This window comes from Aureococcus anophagefferens, assembly GCF_000186865.1.
Source record: "Aureococcus anophagefferens unplaced genomic scaffold AURANscaffold_13, whole genome shotgun sequence".
Lineage (NCBI taxonomy): Eukaryota > Pelagophyceae > Pelagomonadales > Pelagomonadaceae > Aureococcus > Aureococcus anophagefferens.
Genome location: NW_008705573.1, coordinates 224375 through 238611, shown reverse-complemented (window position 1 = coordinate 238611; position 14237 = coordinate 224375). Strand labels below are relative to the sequence as shown.

Sequence of the window (14237 nt, the reverse complement as noted above, 5' to 3'; positions counted from 1 at the left end):
CGTCCAGGGCCTACGACTTCGAGCCCTGCGTCGACCTCGGCGACGCGTCCTGCGGCCGCGTGCTCGGCGTCGAGGCCGCGGTCTGGGCAGGACAAGAGCGCGACATGCCCAACTTCAAAGGCTCCTATCTCGGCCGTTGTCCACTCGTTTCGGCTGATTTTTGGACGAGCGATCATCTTTCGGAACGGTCTCGAAGCGTGGATGCTTTTTCCGGAACCCGCGCGCGTGGAACACGCACATTGAAGCGACGTTGAATCTCTCTTGTGCTGCCCAGGCCGCGGTCTGGGGCGAGAAGGTCGACGCCGCGGAGCTCGAGCGCACGGCGTGGCCGCGCGCGGCCGCCGTCGCCGAGCGGGCCTGGAGCCCGCGCGCGGCGCGCTACTCGGCGCGGACCGAGGCGCGGCTCCTCGAGTTCCGCTGCGTGCTCCTCGGCCGCGGCGTGGGCGCGGGCCGCGTCCGCGCGGCGAAGGCGCGGGACGCGCCGGCGGGGCCGGGGAGCTGTCGCGAGTAAATGCTTAGTTCCAGGGGTCGCGCGGCGGCGCGTAGGGCCGGCGGTCCGCGCGCCGGAAGGTCGGCGGCTCGTCCGTCAGGTCGATGGGCTCCGCCGCCGGCCGCGGGCCGAAGTCGTCGACGTCGTCGTCGCGCGCGGGCCAGGCCGGAGCCGGCGCCGCGCGCCGCGGCTCCGCCCGGCGCCGGTCGTCCCTGGGCCGCCGGTCGTCGCGGCGCCGGTCGTCGCGCCGCGGCTCGTCGCGGCGCCGGTCGCGCCGCGGCTGCATCTGGCGCGGCACGACCGGCGGCGGCCCGCGCGGCGGCCGGTGGCCGCCGCCGAGCGCGCGGCCGCCGCCGAGCACGTCGCGGAGCCCCGCGCCGCCGCGGAGCGCGTCGAGCGCGTCGAGGCCCCGCCGGGGGATGGCGCGGCGGCGCCGCGCCTGGTCGAGCGCGGCCCGGAAGTCGATGACGGGCCCCGGCCGCCGCGGCCGCCGCGCGGGCGCCGCGGCCTGGTCGAGCAGGCCCTCGACGACGGACGCGTCCGCGCCCGACTCCTCCCGCGCCTTCGCCGCGGCCTCGGCGAGGGCCGCGCGCTCGTCCTCGGCGTCGTCCGTGTAGAGGCGGCATTTCCCGCACTTCGAGTGGTCGCAGTGCGGCGTCTGGCAAAAGTGCTTGTAGCCCACGTCCTTCGGGATGGGCGCCCGGCAGACGTAGCAGGACCAGGCGCCGCAGGCGCAGGTCATCTTGTTGCAGCCGTCGGACTTGAAGAACTTGGCGCCGCAGGCCGGGCAGGTCCGGACCTTGGCCTCCGTGAGCGCCTGGGCAGGACAAGAGAGATTCAATTTCGCTTCAACGTGAGTGTTCCGCGCGCGCGCGTTCCAAAAAAAGCGTCCACGCTTCGAGATCGTTCCAAGAGATGATCGCTCGTCCAAAAATCAGCCGAAACGAGTGCAAAACGGCCGAGATATGAGGCTTTGAAGTTTGGAATTTCGCTCTCTTGTCCTGCCCTGGTGAGCGCCTCCTCGACGCGGAGCCGCTTCGCGTCCTCGGCGTCGCCGCCGTCCCGGCCCCGCTTCCTCGGCGGGCAGGGGTCCTCGCCGTGCGCCGGGCCGCGGCAGGCGACGCAGCTCTCGTAGCCGCAGCCGCGCTGCGGGCAGACGGCGACGCGGCGCGCGCCCGACGGCTTCTCGTGGGGGACGCCGCACGCGGGGCACCGCAGCAGGTCCAGCGCCGCGCTCCGCGCGGCCTCGGCCGCCGCCGTCTCCTCGAGCCTGGCCATCTGCTCCGGCGGCAGCGCCGCGCGGAGCTGCGACTCGACGAACCGGCCCCGGCACGGAGGGCCGTCCGCGCACATGCACGCCAGCCGCGCGCGCCCGCCGCCGAAGACCTGCTCGCGCGCGTAGGCCGCGAGGCAGTCGCGGCAGAAGACGTGGCCCTCGGAGCACTGCACGAGCTCGGGGAGGGGCGTCTCGCAGAAGCAGCAGCCGCACTCGAGGCCGGGCTCGTCGCCCGCCCCGGGCGACTCGTCGACGGTCGCGCGCGCGCGCGCGGCGACGGCCGCGGGGGTTAGAGATGGATCGCCGAGCTGCTTGCGGCAGAGGCGCCGCGCCTTGCCGGGCTTCAGCGTGTCCGGCGGCACGGAGGCGAGCAGGATTGCCGCCGCGGCGGAGAGGCGCTCGTCCTCCTCCTGCGCCAGCGACTTGCGCGGCGATGTCAAATTTACGATTTCATCGGTGTTGTCCGTGAGGTCGATCGGGACGTCGGCCATGCTTAGGTGAGCGGCGGGGGTCCGGTTCGATGTCCGAGACCGAGGCCCATCCGCGCGGTCGGCGTCAACAAACGAGCTCCTTGATCTCCTTGCCTTCAGTTTTGCCACAACGACGGCCACACCTCCGCCACTCATCGCGTCGACAACCGAGGCTGGGCCCGCATCCAACTCCTCGTCGGTGCGTGCGCGCGCTGGAGAGGCGCGCGAACGAGTCGGGAAACGCTCAGCGCCAACGCGCAACCGCACGCGGTCCCCGCCGGCCTCAAATCCCAGGCCTCCCAGCCGACCTCCCCACCCGCGCCGCAGGAGCGCGCGCCGAGGACAGTTATGGAGAAAGCCGAGAAATTCATCCACGATGTCCTGTGCTTCCCGTTCAAGGAGAACCCGAAGAAGCGCGGCGCCCGCGTCGCCGCAATTCCGCCGAAACATGGACCCCGGCGCGACCGCCGCCCGGCCGCCGCGCGCGCCCGCACCGCCCGCTCGAGCGCGCGCCCGCAGGTTCGTCGCGTACGCGTGGTTCACGTCGATCCTGCTCGTGCTCGCGAGCTTCTTCGCCGCGGCCGTCGTCGCGGACCGGCACCGGGGCAAGGGCACGGGCGGGCTCGGCTTCGCGGCGGTCTGGACGACGATCCTCTGCCTCTTCATCTCCGTGGGCGGCACGGTCGTCATGCGCAAGTTCCAGACGGGCTTCGCCATCGGCATCTTCCTCGGCGTCGTCACGGTCATGGCGAACCAGTGCCTCATGATGGTCGCCATCTTCGGCCAATGGTCGGGCAACGAGGACGAGGACAAGGAGTCGAAGAAGGCCGCGGACGACACCTTCACGACGTTCTCGTTCTTCCTCTTCGTCGTCTACGCCTTCTTCGCGTCGCTCCTCGCCGTCTTCCGCGCGTCCTTCGGCGCCTGTTTCGGTCCGCGTCCGCGCGTCCGACGCCGCGCGTCGCAGGAAACGACCTCATCAAGGAGGACTCCGTCGCGTCGACGGACGTCGACGTGTCCGTGCCCGCCGGCGACGCGCCGGCGGCCGAGACCGTCGAGCCGCTCCCGGAGGAGCAGGCGGCGAACTAAGACCGAAGACGCGCGCGGAAGCCCCGCCGCGCGCCGCCCGCTCCCCCCGCTACAGATTTTGCATCCCGAGGTTTTTGATTTCTGCTTAACCGCCGGCGGGATATGTTATGCTTCGGTGATCTGCGGTCGTCGCAGGCATACGCGTGGGTTAACGCCCCGCCGAGGCAGGGCAGCGTTCCGGTTCTGAAATTCACCGGGGAACGGCTCCATAGGGCCGATAAATCAGAAGAATGTGTGGGAAAATCAATTTTTTGTTGAATTTTAAGTTGAAGAAACGAAAAATTTTCTTACCTGGCAGGGGCCCCAAACACGTCTATATTTGGGGTTTCGCAGTCCCGGTATTCAAGAAGCATCAAAGCCGGGTGATTCTCGTCTTTCGGCTCGCAATTTTGTTGAATTTTAAGGAGATTGGACCATGTACCGTCCATTTTGCACGCACGCGCGCGCGCGCGTTCGTTACGTATAGAGTAGTAATCCCGGCACATCGGATTAATCAAATCGCGAACCCCCCTCCATACGCCCGCATGCGGCGGGGGAGCAGATGACCCAATTCCCCCAGCGTCATCCCCTAGGATACCAATCCCCCGTATCCTCCTCCTCCTTAACCTAGCCTATAACGCCAGTGCTATGGTTCACCTCATCTGCTTGAGACTCTATGAGATGTCCTACGCCGGGTCCTACTAGCAAAGCCTGCTGCCGAACCAAGCGGCGTGGGGGACCGCGCGGCGCGCGCCGGGGCGGTCGCGGGCCTCCGCGCGGGCCGCGTGCGCGGGTCCGTCGGCGACGTCGACGCGTCGGCGGCCGACGGCGGCCCCGCGGCCGACGCGGGCGCGGCCCCCGGCTGCGGCACGGCCGCGGCGCGCGCGCTGCGCGCCGCCGCGGGCGCCGTCGGCGCCGCGCGGCGCGCGTTCGCCGCGGGCGACCTCGACGGCGCGCGCGGGCGCGCGGAGGCCGCTGCAACTTCTAAAATGAATTCAGAGTCTCCGAATTGTATTTAGGAGTACGGGGAGCGACCTCATTCGTCGCGGAACGCGGGATCGGGAATTTTGGCCTGGCTGTGCCAGGGCTTCGAGAAAGCGGTCGCTCTACTCGGGCAAATGGCTGATCTGCGCTAAGCAACTACACATCCCCCTTATCGTCCGACTTCTCCCGCTTCGCCGCGAGCTCCGTGAGCCAGAAGTTGGCCGTGAGCGCGATGCCGAGGCCCCAGAAGAAGCGGAAGAGGTGGCCGTCGTAGAACTTCGTCGGCAGCACGCGCGCGCAGTAGGCGTCGAGCGCGGCGAGCCAGAGCGCGATCTGGGCGCCCGCGCGGCGCGCGACGTCCGCGAGCGCCGCGCGGTGGAGGGACGCCGCGTGGAGCGTCCCGGCCAGCGCGACGGCCGCGGCCGCGTGCGCCGCGCGCGACGGCCGGGCCGGCGCGGTCCGCGCGTCGGCGCCGTAGGGCGGGCGCGTCGCGAGGCGCAGGCCCGCGAAGAGGCACGCGGCCTTGGAGGCGGGCGCCGCGTCGCGGAGCGCGTACGCGAGTAAGGCGAGGACGTACGCCGCGGCGAAGCGGCCGCGCGGCGGCGCGGGCGCGACGGTCGACGCCGTCCCGCGGAGCCGCCGCAGCGTCGCGCGCAGCGGCGGCAGCGGCGCGGCGTAGACGAGCGCGGCGACGGCCTCCGGCGGCAGCGCCCTGCCCCGGAGCGCGAACTCGACCGCGCCCGGCAGCGCGAGGCGCGGCGGCGGCGCTCGCGGTCGCGGCGCGACGACGAAGCTCGTCGATGGCGCGACGCACAGGGCCAGCACTGCGAGCACTCGCATCGCTGAGCGCGCGCGCGAGCGACTCGAGCTCGCCGCCATGCCGAACTGCATCAACGTCAAGGATGGTGCATCGAGTGATGATGGCCCGTCCATAGCTGCCATCGTAGCTGCCCATCGCGTCCCGCTGCCACCATAGCTGCCCATCGTAGCTGCCCGTGGTGATTCGTGCATCGCGACCCGCGCTGCACGCTCATGGCGGAGCTCCGGCCGCAAGCCAACCAGTACATCCTCGGCATCTCGAGCCTCTGGCTCCTCATCCCGAGCCTCGGCGGCCTCTACGGCCGCCGAGAGACGCTCCTGGCCGCGGCGACGCTCGTCACGGCGCTCGTGTCCACGGCCTACTGGCGCCGGGGCGTGCGCGGCTCCGCCCTCCACGCCGCGGACCTCGCCTGCGCGCGGTGCCTCTTCGGCCTGCTGCTGTGGACGACGGGCGGCGCGCCGATCGCGCTGCCCGCGGCCGCGGCGGCGTGCTACGTACTCTGCGAGGCGCTCTTCAACGCGGGCGACTTCGACATGAGCATGTGGATGCATCTGTTGTTTCGATTTTTGGGCTACTGGTGGACGCACGTCGCGGTGCTGGGACCGGCGAGCTTCCGCGGCGCGTTCCTGCTGAGCGCGGCCTACTGGATCCACGCGGTCGCGGCCTGGGCCGGCGCCCGCCGGGACGCGTCCTTCGTGGCGTCGCGCGCCTACGCGGGCGGCGCCGCGCGCGTCGTCGCGCTGATCGCGGGCGCCGCGGCCGCGCTGGAGTTCGCCCCGTAAAGTTTGGTTCCGGCGGGGGCTGGCCCCGGGAGACAGGTGTCGCGCGCGAGAGGTCGGGCGCCGGCGTCCGACGCGCGCCGCAGTCGTCCGGGAGCGTGCCGGGACGCCTCGAAGGCCTCCTCGATCGACGTCGGGTCTCGGCGCTCTCGCAAACAACAGTGGAGAGCGGCCTCGGCGGAGCGCGCGACGCCTCGACGATGGGCGTGTCCCCGTCGTCGAAAGGCGGGGTGGCGAAGCGCGAGGTCCGGGGCGGCGCGCCCGCGGACGCATCGATAGACGCCCCGGCCCCCGACGGGGCCGGTGCGCGGCGCGGCGAAGACGTCTTCATCAGCACGCTCCTCTCCTTCCTCGGGCCGGACCTGTCGTCGAAGGATTTGATGGACGCGGTCGGCGCCCTCGGGGATCTGCGGAACCTGGGTCTCGTCGACCGGCGCTACTCGCGGCACTGCCTCGCGGCGCTCGCGGCCGTCGGCCGCGCGTGCGTCGACCGGGCGACGACCGAGCTGCGCGTCGCGACGGGCGGCCACCGGTCCGAGGCGACGCTGCTCTACCGCGCGACGCTCCTGAGCGGCGCCAGGGACTACGCGCTCACCAAGGCCAAGGACGCGAGCGGCCGGCTGCTGGTCGTGCTCGGGGACGAGAGTTGCCGGCCGTGCCAGCGGTGCGCGGTCTTAGGCCTCAAGGCGCTCCTCGCGGCGGGCTACGAGCTGTCGCCGAAGCAGCTCGCGCTGGCGGGGGAGATCCTGGGCCGGCGGCCCAACTTCCGCCGCGGGCTCCTGGGCGGCGTGACGACGACGGACGCGCGGCACCGGCTCGTCGTGCACAGGGCAGCACAAGAGAGCGAAATTCCCAACTTCAAAGGCTCCGATCTCGGCTATTTTCCACTCGTTTCGGCTGATTTTTGGACGAGCGATCATCTCTCGGAACGGCCTCGACGCGTGGATGATTTTTCCGGAACGCGCGCGCGTGGAACACTCACGTTGAAGCGACGTTGAATCACTCTTGTGCTGCCCAGGTCGTGCACCGCGACTTCCGGAGCGGCGTCTTCGTGGACCTCGTGTGGCTGCTGCACCACCTCTTCTACAGCAAGGCGAAGCGGCCGGCGCTGGAGGGCTTCGACGACGTGCTCTGGGTGCTCCGCCTGGGCCTGAAGGCGCCGGCCGCGGGGCCGCTCGCGCCCGCGCGGCGGTTGGCGGTCGAGGCGCTCTTCTCGCTCGCCGCGGAGCCGCCGAGCTCGCCCGACGGGTCGAAGCGCGCGGCGCGCGGCGCCTTCGCGACGCTGGGCGTGACGGCGACGCTCGTGGACACGGTCGCGCGCGAGAAGGACGCGACGCTGCGCGCGCTGGCCGTCGACGCGCTCGCGGAGCTCTGCGACGACGACGACGACGCGGCCGCCGCCGTCGCCGTCGCCGGGGCGCTGCTCCGGCGGGGTCTGGCGGCCGTCGACGACGGCGGCGCCCTGGTCTGCGCCGCGGACCCGGGGGGCCACCTCGCGGCGTGCGCGGCCCGCGCGACGGCCGACGCGCGCGCGCGCCCGGGCCTCCACGCGCTCGTGCTCGTCGTCAGCGAACGGTGCGGCGAGAAGCCCGGCGCGGCGCCCTACACGAAGGAGCTCAACGCGCAGGCGCAGCGTCTCGTGGACGAGGTGACCGTCGCGACGTCCGGCGAACGGCGGTCGGACCGCGAGAGCTGGGCGCGCCTCGAGCGCTGCGGCGCGCTGGAGGCGCTCCTCCGTCTCGTGGCCCCGGAGATCTTCTTCGCCTGGGTCGACGCCGGCGCCGACTTCGAGGCCCACTTCAAGCTGCTCATGTCCGCGACGATCGTCTTCCAGGACTACACCGCGTGTCTGGGCCTGCGTGGAAATCAAATCTTCAACCCGACTTCAATGTGCGCGTAATCGAACGGTTTCGACGCGAGGCTTTCTGCCGTGCTTCGAGAACTCGACGAGAGCGATCGATTCGTCCCAAAAACAGCCGAATCGACGTCGATTTGACGGAGCTCGAGAGTTCTGAAGTTTGGCGGGGACCCCCCGAACCAGCGGTTGGAATCCACGCAGGCCTCGGCGCGCGCGCGGACCTGGCGGCGCCGCCGGACCTGTCGGCCCACGTCGCCGCGCTCGCCGACGCCTGCGCCGAGGTCGTCGACCTGGACACGAAGGAGACGTTCCAGCGGGGCAAGGGCGCGCAGCTCTGCGTCTTCGCGACGCAAACGTTCGCGATGGCCGCGGCGTTCGCGCGCGCGCTGCTCAAGCAGCGGCGCTCGGACTGCATCCAGGGCCACTGGGCGCTGTGCGCCAAGGCGCTGCTGCGGGCGCTGGGCCGCGCCGTCTTCGCCGAGGGCCCGCTGGGCGACTTCGCGCTCCAGACGCTGTGCCTGGTGGGCGTCTGCGACGACGGCAACGATTCGCCGAACCGCTTCTTCGACCCCTTCGACGCGCCGGGGTTGGTGGCCATGCTCAAGCGGAAGGATGCGGCGTCGGAGGATCTCGCGCTGGACATCAAGCAGCGGCTCGGGTTCTCCGACGAGGCGCTCGTCGACCTCGAGGCCGACGGCGACGCGATCGAGCTCCGCGACGTCGCGTGCCTGCTCATCGCGCACCAGGTCCACGAGTGGGACGAGGCGTCGGACGGCTACAAGCGGCGGCCCCACACGACGGAGTGGCTCCGCCAGCTCAAGGGCAGCGTCAACGTGCTCCTCGATTTGGTGAAAAGCCAGCGGCGCGCGACGCACCACGCGGCGCGCGAGCTGCTGGGCACCATGGGCGGCGAGGACGATCTGGTCGCCGCGGTCACGGAGGTCGTCTGCGCCGACGCCCTCGAGGTCGTGCGCAAGGAGGCGCCGCACCTCGGCCCGGGCGTGACGACGCACGGCGCGATCGAGGTCTTCAAGGCGACGATCGGCCCGCACTTCATCCAGTCGCGCCTCGACGCCCTCGCCGACGAGTCGCGGGAGAAGCGCGACCGGCTGCGGCGGCGCAAGCTGCTCCTCCTGTCGGAGAAGGCCCAGGAGCTGTCCAAGGCCGCGGCGGCCGCGAAAGCCGCGGACGCGGAGAAAGCGGAGGCCGAGCTCCTCGCGCTCCTCGACGAGGAGGAGGAGAAGGAGGCCAAAAAGAAGAAGAAGAAGAAGAAGAAGAAGAAGGACGAGCCCGAGGCGCCGCCGCCGCCGCCGCCCGGCGCCTGGGTCCAGGCCGCGCGCGCCGAACCGGAGAAGACCGAGTCGTCGTCGGACTCGAGCGACGACGACGTCGCGGCGCTCCTGCCGTCCGGGTCGCCGCCGAAGACGAGCAAGCGCGCCCGCGCGCGCGAGCGCGCCCGCGAGAAGAAGGCCGTCGAGGAGACGCCCGCCGCCGAGGCGCCCGCCGCCGGCGGCAAGAAGAAGAAGGCCGCGGAGGAGAAGCCGGCGCCGGCGGCCGCCGCGGCGCCCAAGGCCGACGAGCTCGCGGAGCTGCTCACGAAGCTCGACCTCAAGCAGCACGCGCGCCACCTGCGGCGCCAGGGCGTCGACTTCGCCCGGGCCAAGGTCATGTCCGCGTCCGACTTCGTCGCTCGCGGCTTCACCCCGAAGGAGGCGACGGCGCTGGTCCGCGCGCTCGCGCCGGGCCCGAAGCCCGGGGACCCGCTGGAGCAGGGCGAGCTCCTCTTCTTCAACCGCGACAAGAACATCGGCTTCATCCGCCCCAAGGGCGAGACGCGCCGCGACCGGAACCTGCTGTGCCACGTCTCCGCGTTCGTCGGAAACAACGTGCCCAAGGACGGCACGGCCGTGACCTACAACCGGGGCATGTTCAACCACCAGCCCGTGGCGCGCAACGTCGTGCCCACGCCCAAGGAGCCCAAGAAGAAGCCCGAGAAGAAGGACGAGAAGAGGAAGGACGAGAAGAAGAAGCCGGCGGCGAAGGAGCCGGCGAAAAGGCCCGAGGACCACGACCCGAACCGGCCGTCGACGGACGACCCCGTCCTCGACCTCGGCGCCGTCGGCCGGCGGCCGCCGCCGGGCGCCTGGCAGCGGCCCGCGCCGGCCGCCGCGCCGGGCTACAACATGTTCTGAGCGGGCGGCCGGCGCATGTCCTATAGCGCGCCGGACGCGGTCGTAACTACCGCGTGGCGTGGGTCTTTGGGTACGCGGCGCGGCGCGACGTCTCTCGGCGGCGGGCCCAGGGATGACCTGGGTCCGCCGCGTCATTCGGGTCGGGTCGCGCGCGTCTGGAGCCAGGCGGCCACGGTGCTCGGGGGGGCTCACTTGTTGCCCCGGGACGTGAGGAAATCGTCCGAGTCCTGCCACGAAGTCAGGCGCTCGAAGGCCGGCGCGGGCGGCGCGGCCTCGACCGTCGCGCCGCCGTCGACGTCCTCGAGGTCCCGCTCGCCGTCGCTGCGGCGCGCGCGCTTCGCGAGCCGCGGCTCGTCCGCGCCGCCGTCCTCGAGGGCGTCGAGCACGTCGAGCACGTCCTCGGCGATGGACGGGAGGTCCAGGGCCTTGAGGTCCGGGAACGGCCGCGGCTCCGGGCCCGTCTCCGCGACGACGACGTCGCCGCTCGCGGTGACGACGGTCACCTTGAACTTGCCCTTGACCGGCTTATCCTCGAGCGCGCGCGGCGGGTCGAAGCCGCGCCGCGCCCCCAGATCGCCGTCTCCGGCGACTCCTCGAGCACGAGGGTCTGGAGCCGCACCGCGGCGCGGGCGAAGGCCTGTCAGCTCTTGCACGCGGCGATGAGCACGGCCGGCGCGGCGCCTCCGCCGGCGAGGATGCGGTCGATGAGCTCGGCCTTGCGGCCGCCGACCTTGAAACCGCCGGCACGCAGCAGCTCCTTGAGCTGCGGCACCGTGAGCGCGTCGAGCTCGCCGCGCGTCGCGCTCAGGCGCGTCGCACCGGTGATGTGGCGCCGCGCCGGCGCGAAGGCGCGCGCATTGGACGACAGCGCCAGCAGCGAGAGAAGGCGCCTCATCGCGCCGCGAGCGGCACGTCAAAGCGTTGAAGATGGTTACAGACGTGTTGAACCCCCCAAAAGTCTGGGCCAGCCCCGGGACGCGCCGTTCCGGCTGCCGGCACCATGCGGTCGTGGCTGCTCCTCGTCCCGGCGTGCCTCGCCTCCGAGAAGACCTACGTCCAGATGGACGTGAAGAATTACGGGTCGGTGGTCATCGAGCTGGAGGACACCAAGGTCCCGACGACCGTCGACAACTTCCTGAGCTACGTCGACGACGAGTACTACGACGAGCTCGTGTTCCACCGCGTCATCAAGGGCTTCATGATCCAGGGGGGCGGCTACGACCGCCAGTACGAGAAGCAGCCCACGAACGACCCCATCCCGCTCGAGGCCGACCGGGGTCTGGACAACGACAAGGGCACGATCGCGATGGCGCGCACGGGCGACCCCGACAGCGCGACGTCCCAGTTCTTCATCAACACGGTGGACAACGGCTCGCTGGACCCGGGCATGGGGCGGGACGGGTACTGCGCCTTTGGGACGGTCGTCGAGGGCATGGACGTCGTCGAGCGCATCGAGGGCGTCGCGACGGGCAGCCGCAACGGCATGGACGACGTGCCAAAGGCGACGGTGGTCATCGAGCGCATCCGGCGCGTCGTGCGGACCCAGGTGCCGTCGGCGCTGCCGACGCGGTCCTTCCCGCCGACGCGCGCGCCGATCACGCGCGCGGAGCGGCAGTCGCGCGCGGCCGGCGACGACGGCGACGACGGCGACGACGAGCTCGGGCTCGCGTCGCTCGGCGACACGTCGTCGCCGGCCTTCATCGCGCTGCTCGTCGTGCTCGTGGTCGTCCTGGGCGCCCTGGGCTACCTCGCGTACACGGCTTTGCAGCTGAAGCGGCAGGCGCCCCGGAAACAGGCGGCGCCGCCGGCCGCGGCGAAGAAGGCCGAGGAGGCCAAGGAGGCGCCGGACGTCGAGGCGCCGCCGCCGCCGCCGCCGAAGCCCGCTGGCCCGCCGCCCGGCGACCCGACGAACACGCACGAGACCATCACGTTCGAGGGGCCGACGCTCGGCATCGCGTTCTGCCCCAACGGCACGCCGGGCATGCTCCAGCCCGGCGGCCGACGACGTGCTGACCCTCGAGAGCTTCGTCAAGGCCGACGGGCGCCTGGACCCCATCGGCCTCGCGGCCTGGGCGGGCTACGAGAAGAAGCCCTTCGCGCGGCCGCTGGGCTTCGCCTACTTTGGCGCGCTCTTCGCGTTCGTCGCGGCGCCGGCGGCGCCCGTCTTCGCGGCGCGCGAAGATCACCTTCGAAGGGCCGACGCTGGGCATCGCCTTCTGCCCCAACGGCACGCCGGGCATGCTCCAGCCCGGCGGCGAGGCCGAGGAAAAAGGTTTGCAATATTCCGACAAGGTCATCCGCGTCGGCGACACGTGGTGCAACGGCGAGGACGAGATCAAAGCCGCCGTCGCCGCGCACCCCGAGCGGCCGCTGACGCTCACGGTGTCGCGGAAGAAGAAGCCCCCGGAGCCCGAGTTCGAGGGCGACCCGGACGAGGTGCTTTTGGAGATCTGCGACGACGACGAGGGCATGGACTTCACGTCCGCCATCTGGGTCGGCTGCGACCCGCCGGCGGGCTACGCGGAGCCCGAGCCCGAGCCCGAGCCCGAGCCCGAGCCCGAGCCGGAGCCCGCGCCGCCGCCGGGGCCGGCGCCGACGACGATCGACGTCTACTTCGACGGCCCGTCGCTGGGCCTGGCCTTCAACGCCGACGGCACGGTCAAGGGCCTCCAGCCGGGCGGCGAGGCGGAGCAGAAGTGCATGCAGGTCGGCGACCGCGTCGTCGCCGTCGGCGGCACGGCCGTCGACAGCGACGCGGCCATCAAAGCCGCGTACGGCGCGCACCCGGACCGGCCCGTGGTCCTCAAGATCGAGCGCAAGCCGCAGAAGGCGACGCCCGTACCCATGGGCGACGACCCCCACGAGCTCGACTGATTGTGTTATTAAAAGGTGGTCGTTAAGGTAGCCTTAAGGTGGTCGCCTTGAACTTCGCCTTGACACGTCGTCGACGGCACGGTGAACTGCACCCTCGATGCTTGACTTCAAGTGAAGCGCCGAGCATGGTGCTGGTGCGCGCGTGCATCGTAGCATGATGCATCGAAGCTGATGCGTCGTAGCACGATGCGCGCGTGGCTGCTGCTCTCGTGTTGCTCGCCATCGCGCGCGCTGGACGCCCAGGCCTCGCGCGCGCTCATGGAGCGCCTCGCGCCGCAGCTGCGGTCGCACTGGTCCCGCGCCGCGGCGCACCTGCCCGCCGCCGCGCCGGAGGTCGCATCCCTCTCGCTGGCCCACTTCGACGACCACGTCGACGCCGGCGGCTTCCTCGGCGCGAGCCGGAGCGCGCCGTCCGCCGACAGCGGCTGGGCGGTCGGCGGGTACCGCGCGGCGGACGGCCTCGCGCGCGCGCTCGACGACGGCGGCACGCTCGTGCTGAACGGCGCGTCGGACAGGTCCCGGCCCTCGCGTCCCTCGCCCTCGCGTCCCTCGACGCGCTGGCGCTGCCGTCGACGATCAACGGCTACGCGACGCGCGCGGGCGAACCCGTCGCCGCGCCGCCGCACACGGACTTCCAGGAGGTCGTGTGCCTCCAGTGCACGGGGCGGCAGCGATGGCGCGCGTGGCGGCCGCCGAAGCCGCTCGGCGACGCGCTCGGCGCCGCGCTCGCGCTCGGCAAGGGGCCGGAGCCGCTCCGTCCCGAGGCTTTGGGCGCGCCCGCGCTCGACGTCGTCGTGGAGCCCGGCGACGTGGTCTACGTGCCCGCGGGCTGGCCCCACGCGACGGATACGCTGCTATTGGGGGCGGACCGCCCGTCGCCGGGCCGGGCGACGCGCCCCGGCGGCCGCCCGTCGCTCCACCTCACGCTGGGCCTCGACCACGCGGTCTTCTCGCTCGACGCGTTCTCCGCGCGGTCCGCGCTGCGGGGGGCTTCGGACGCGGCGCTCGCGGACGCGGCGGTGGCGCTGCCCTTCGACGCGCTCACGGACGTTCGCGCGTGCGCGGCCGCGCTCGGCGGCGGCGACCGCGCGGCGGAGGTCGCCGACGGCTTCGCGGCGCACGCCGCGGCGATCGTCGCGCTCCAGCGCGACCTCCTCGCGGACGCGGTGGGCGACGCGTCGCCGGCGGCCTGGGCGCGGCGGTGGCGCCGATGGGCGCGGGACAGCACGCGGGAGGTGCTCGCCCACAACGCGTTCATCGCGACGGGCGCGAGGGAGGCTCCTGATTTCATGGACGACGCGGCGTTCGACGCCTACGTCGACCGGGCGTTCGAAGTGCAGGGGGTTGTAATCTAGGACTGTGGTATTTTGACGAGTTTGGGGCCGTCGGGCGCCCCTGGTGGGTAGCCCGGCGCCGGCCACCTCGC

General features: G+C 72.0%; 4 protein-coding genes across 4 annotated transcripts in view; 3 read left to right on the top strand and 1 right to left on the bottom strand.

Moving 5' to 3' along the window:
• Positions 1 to 515: 515 nt before the first annotated feature.
• AURANDRAFT_65095 (hypothetical protein) lies at positions 516 to 2257 on the bottom strand (the record flags this gene model as incomplete). The annotated part of the gene is made up of 2 exons (XM_009039908.1): positions 516 to 1307; positions 1436 to 2257. The coding sequence occupies 2 exons, from the start codon at positions 2255 to 2257 to the stop codon at positions 516 to 518; spliced, it is 1614 nt and encodes a 537-aa protein (XP_009038156.1).
• A 427-nt stretch (positions 2258 to 2684) lies between these two features.
• Positions 2685 to 3325, top strand: AURANDRAFT_65094 (hypothetical protein; the record flags this gene model as incomplete). The annotated part of the gene is made up of 2 exons (XM_009040128.1): positions 2685 to 3168; positions 3204 to 3325. The coding sequence occupies 2 exons, from the start codon at positions 2685 to 2687 to the stop codon at positions 3323 to 3325; spliced, it is 606 nt and encodes a 201-aa protein (XP_009038376.1).
• A 7672-nt stretch (positions 3326 to 10997) lies between these two features.
• On the top strand, positions 10998 to 11465 carry AURANDRAFT_28252 (hypothetical protein; the record flags this gene model as incomplete). The annotated part of the gene is made up of 1 exon (XM_009040129.1): positions 10998 to 11465. A coding segment is annotated over one exon (468 nt), but the record flags the coding sequence as incomplete, so codon positions are not given.
• A 1532-nt stretch (positions 11466 to 12997) lies between these two features.
• Positions 12998 to 14237, top strand: part of AURANDRAFT_71864 (hypothetical protein) — a gene marked incomplete at both ends in the record, with an annotated part of 4334 nt that continues 3094 nt past the window's right edge. The window contains 2 exons of the mRNA XM_009040130.1: positions 12998 to 13303; positions 13327 to 14145. Coding sequence (XP_009038378.1) covers positions 12998 to 13303; positions 13327 to 14145 — 1125 coding nt within the window. The remainder of the gene's footprint in view (positions 13304 to 13326; positions 14146 to 14237) is intronic.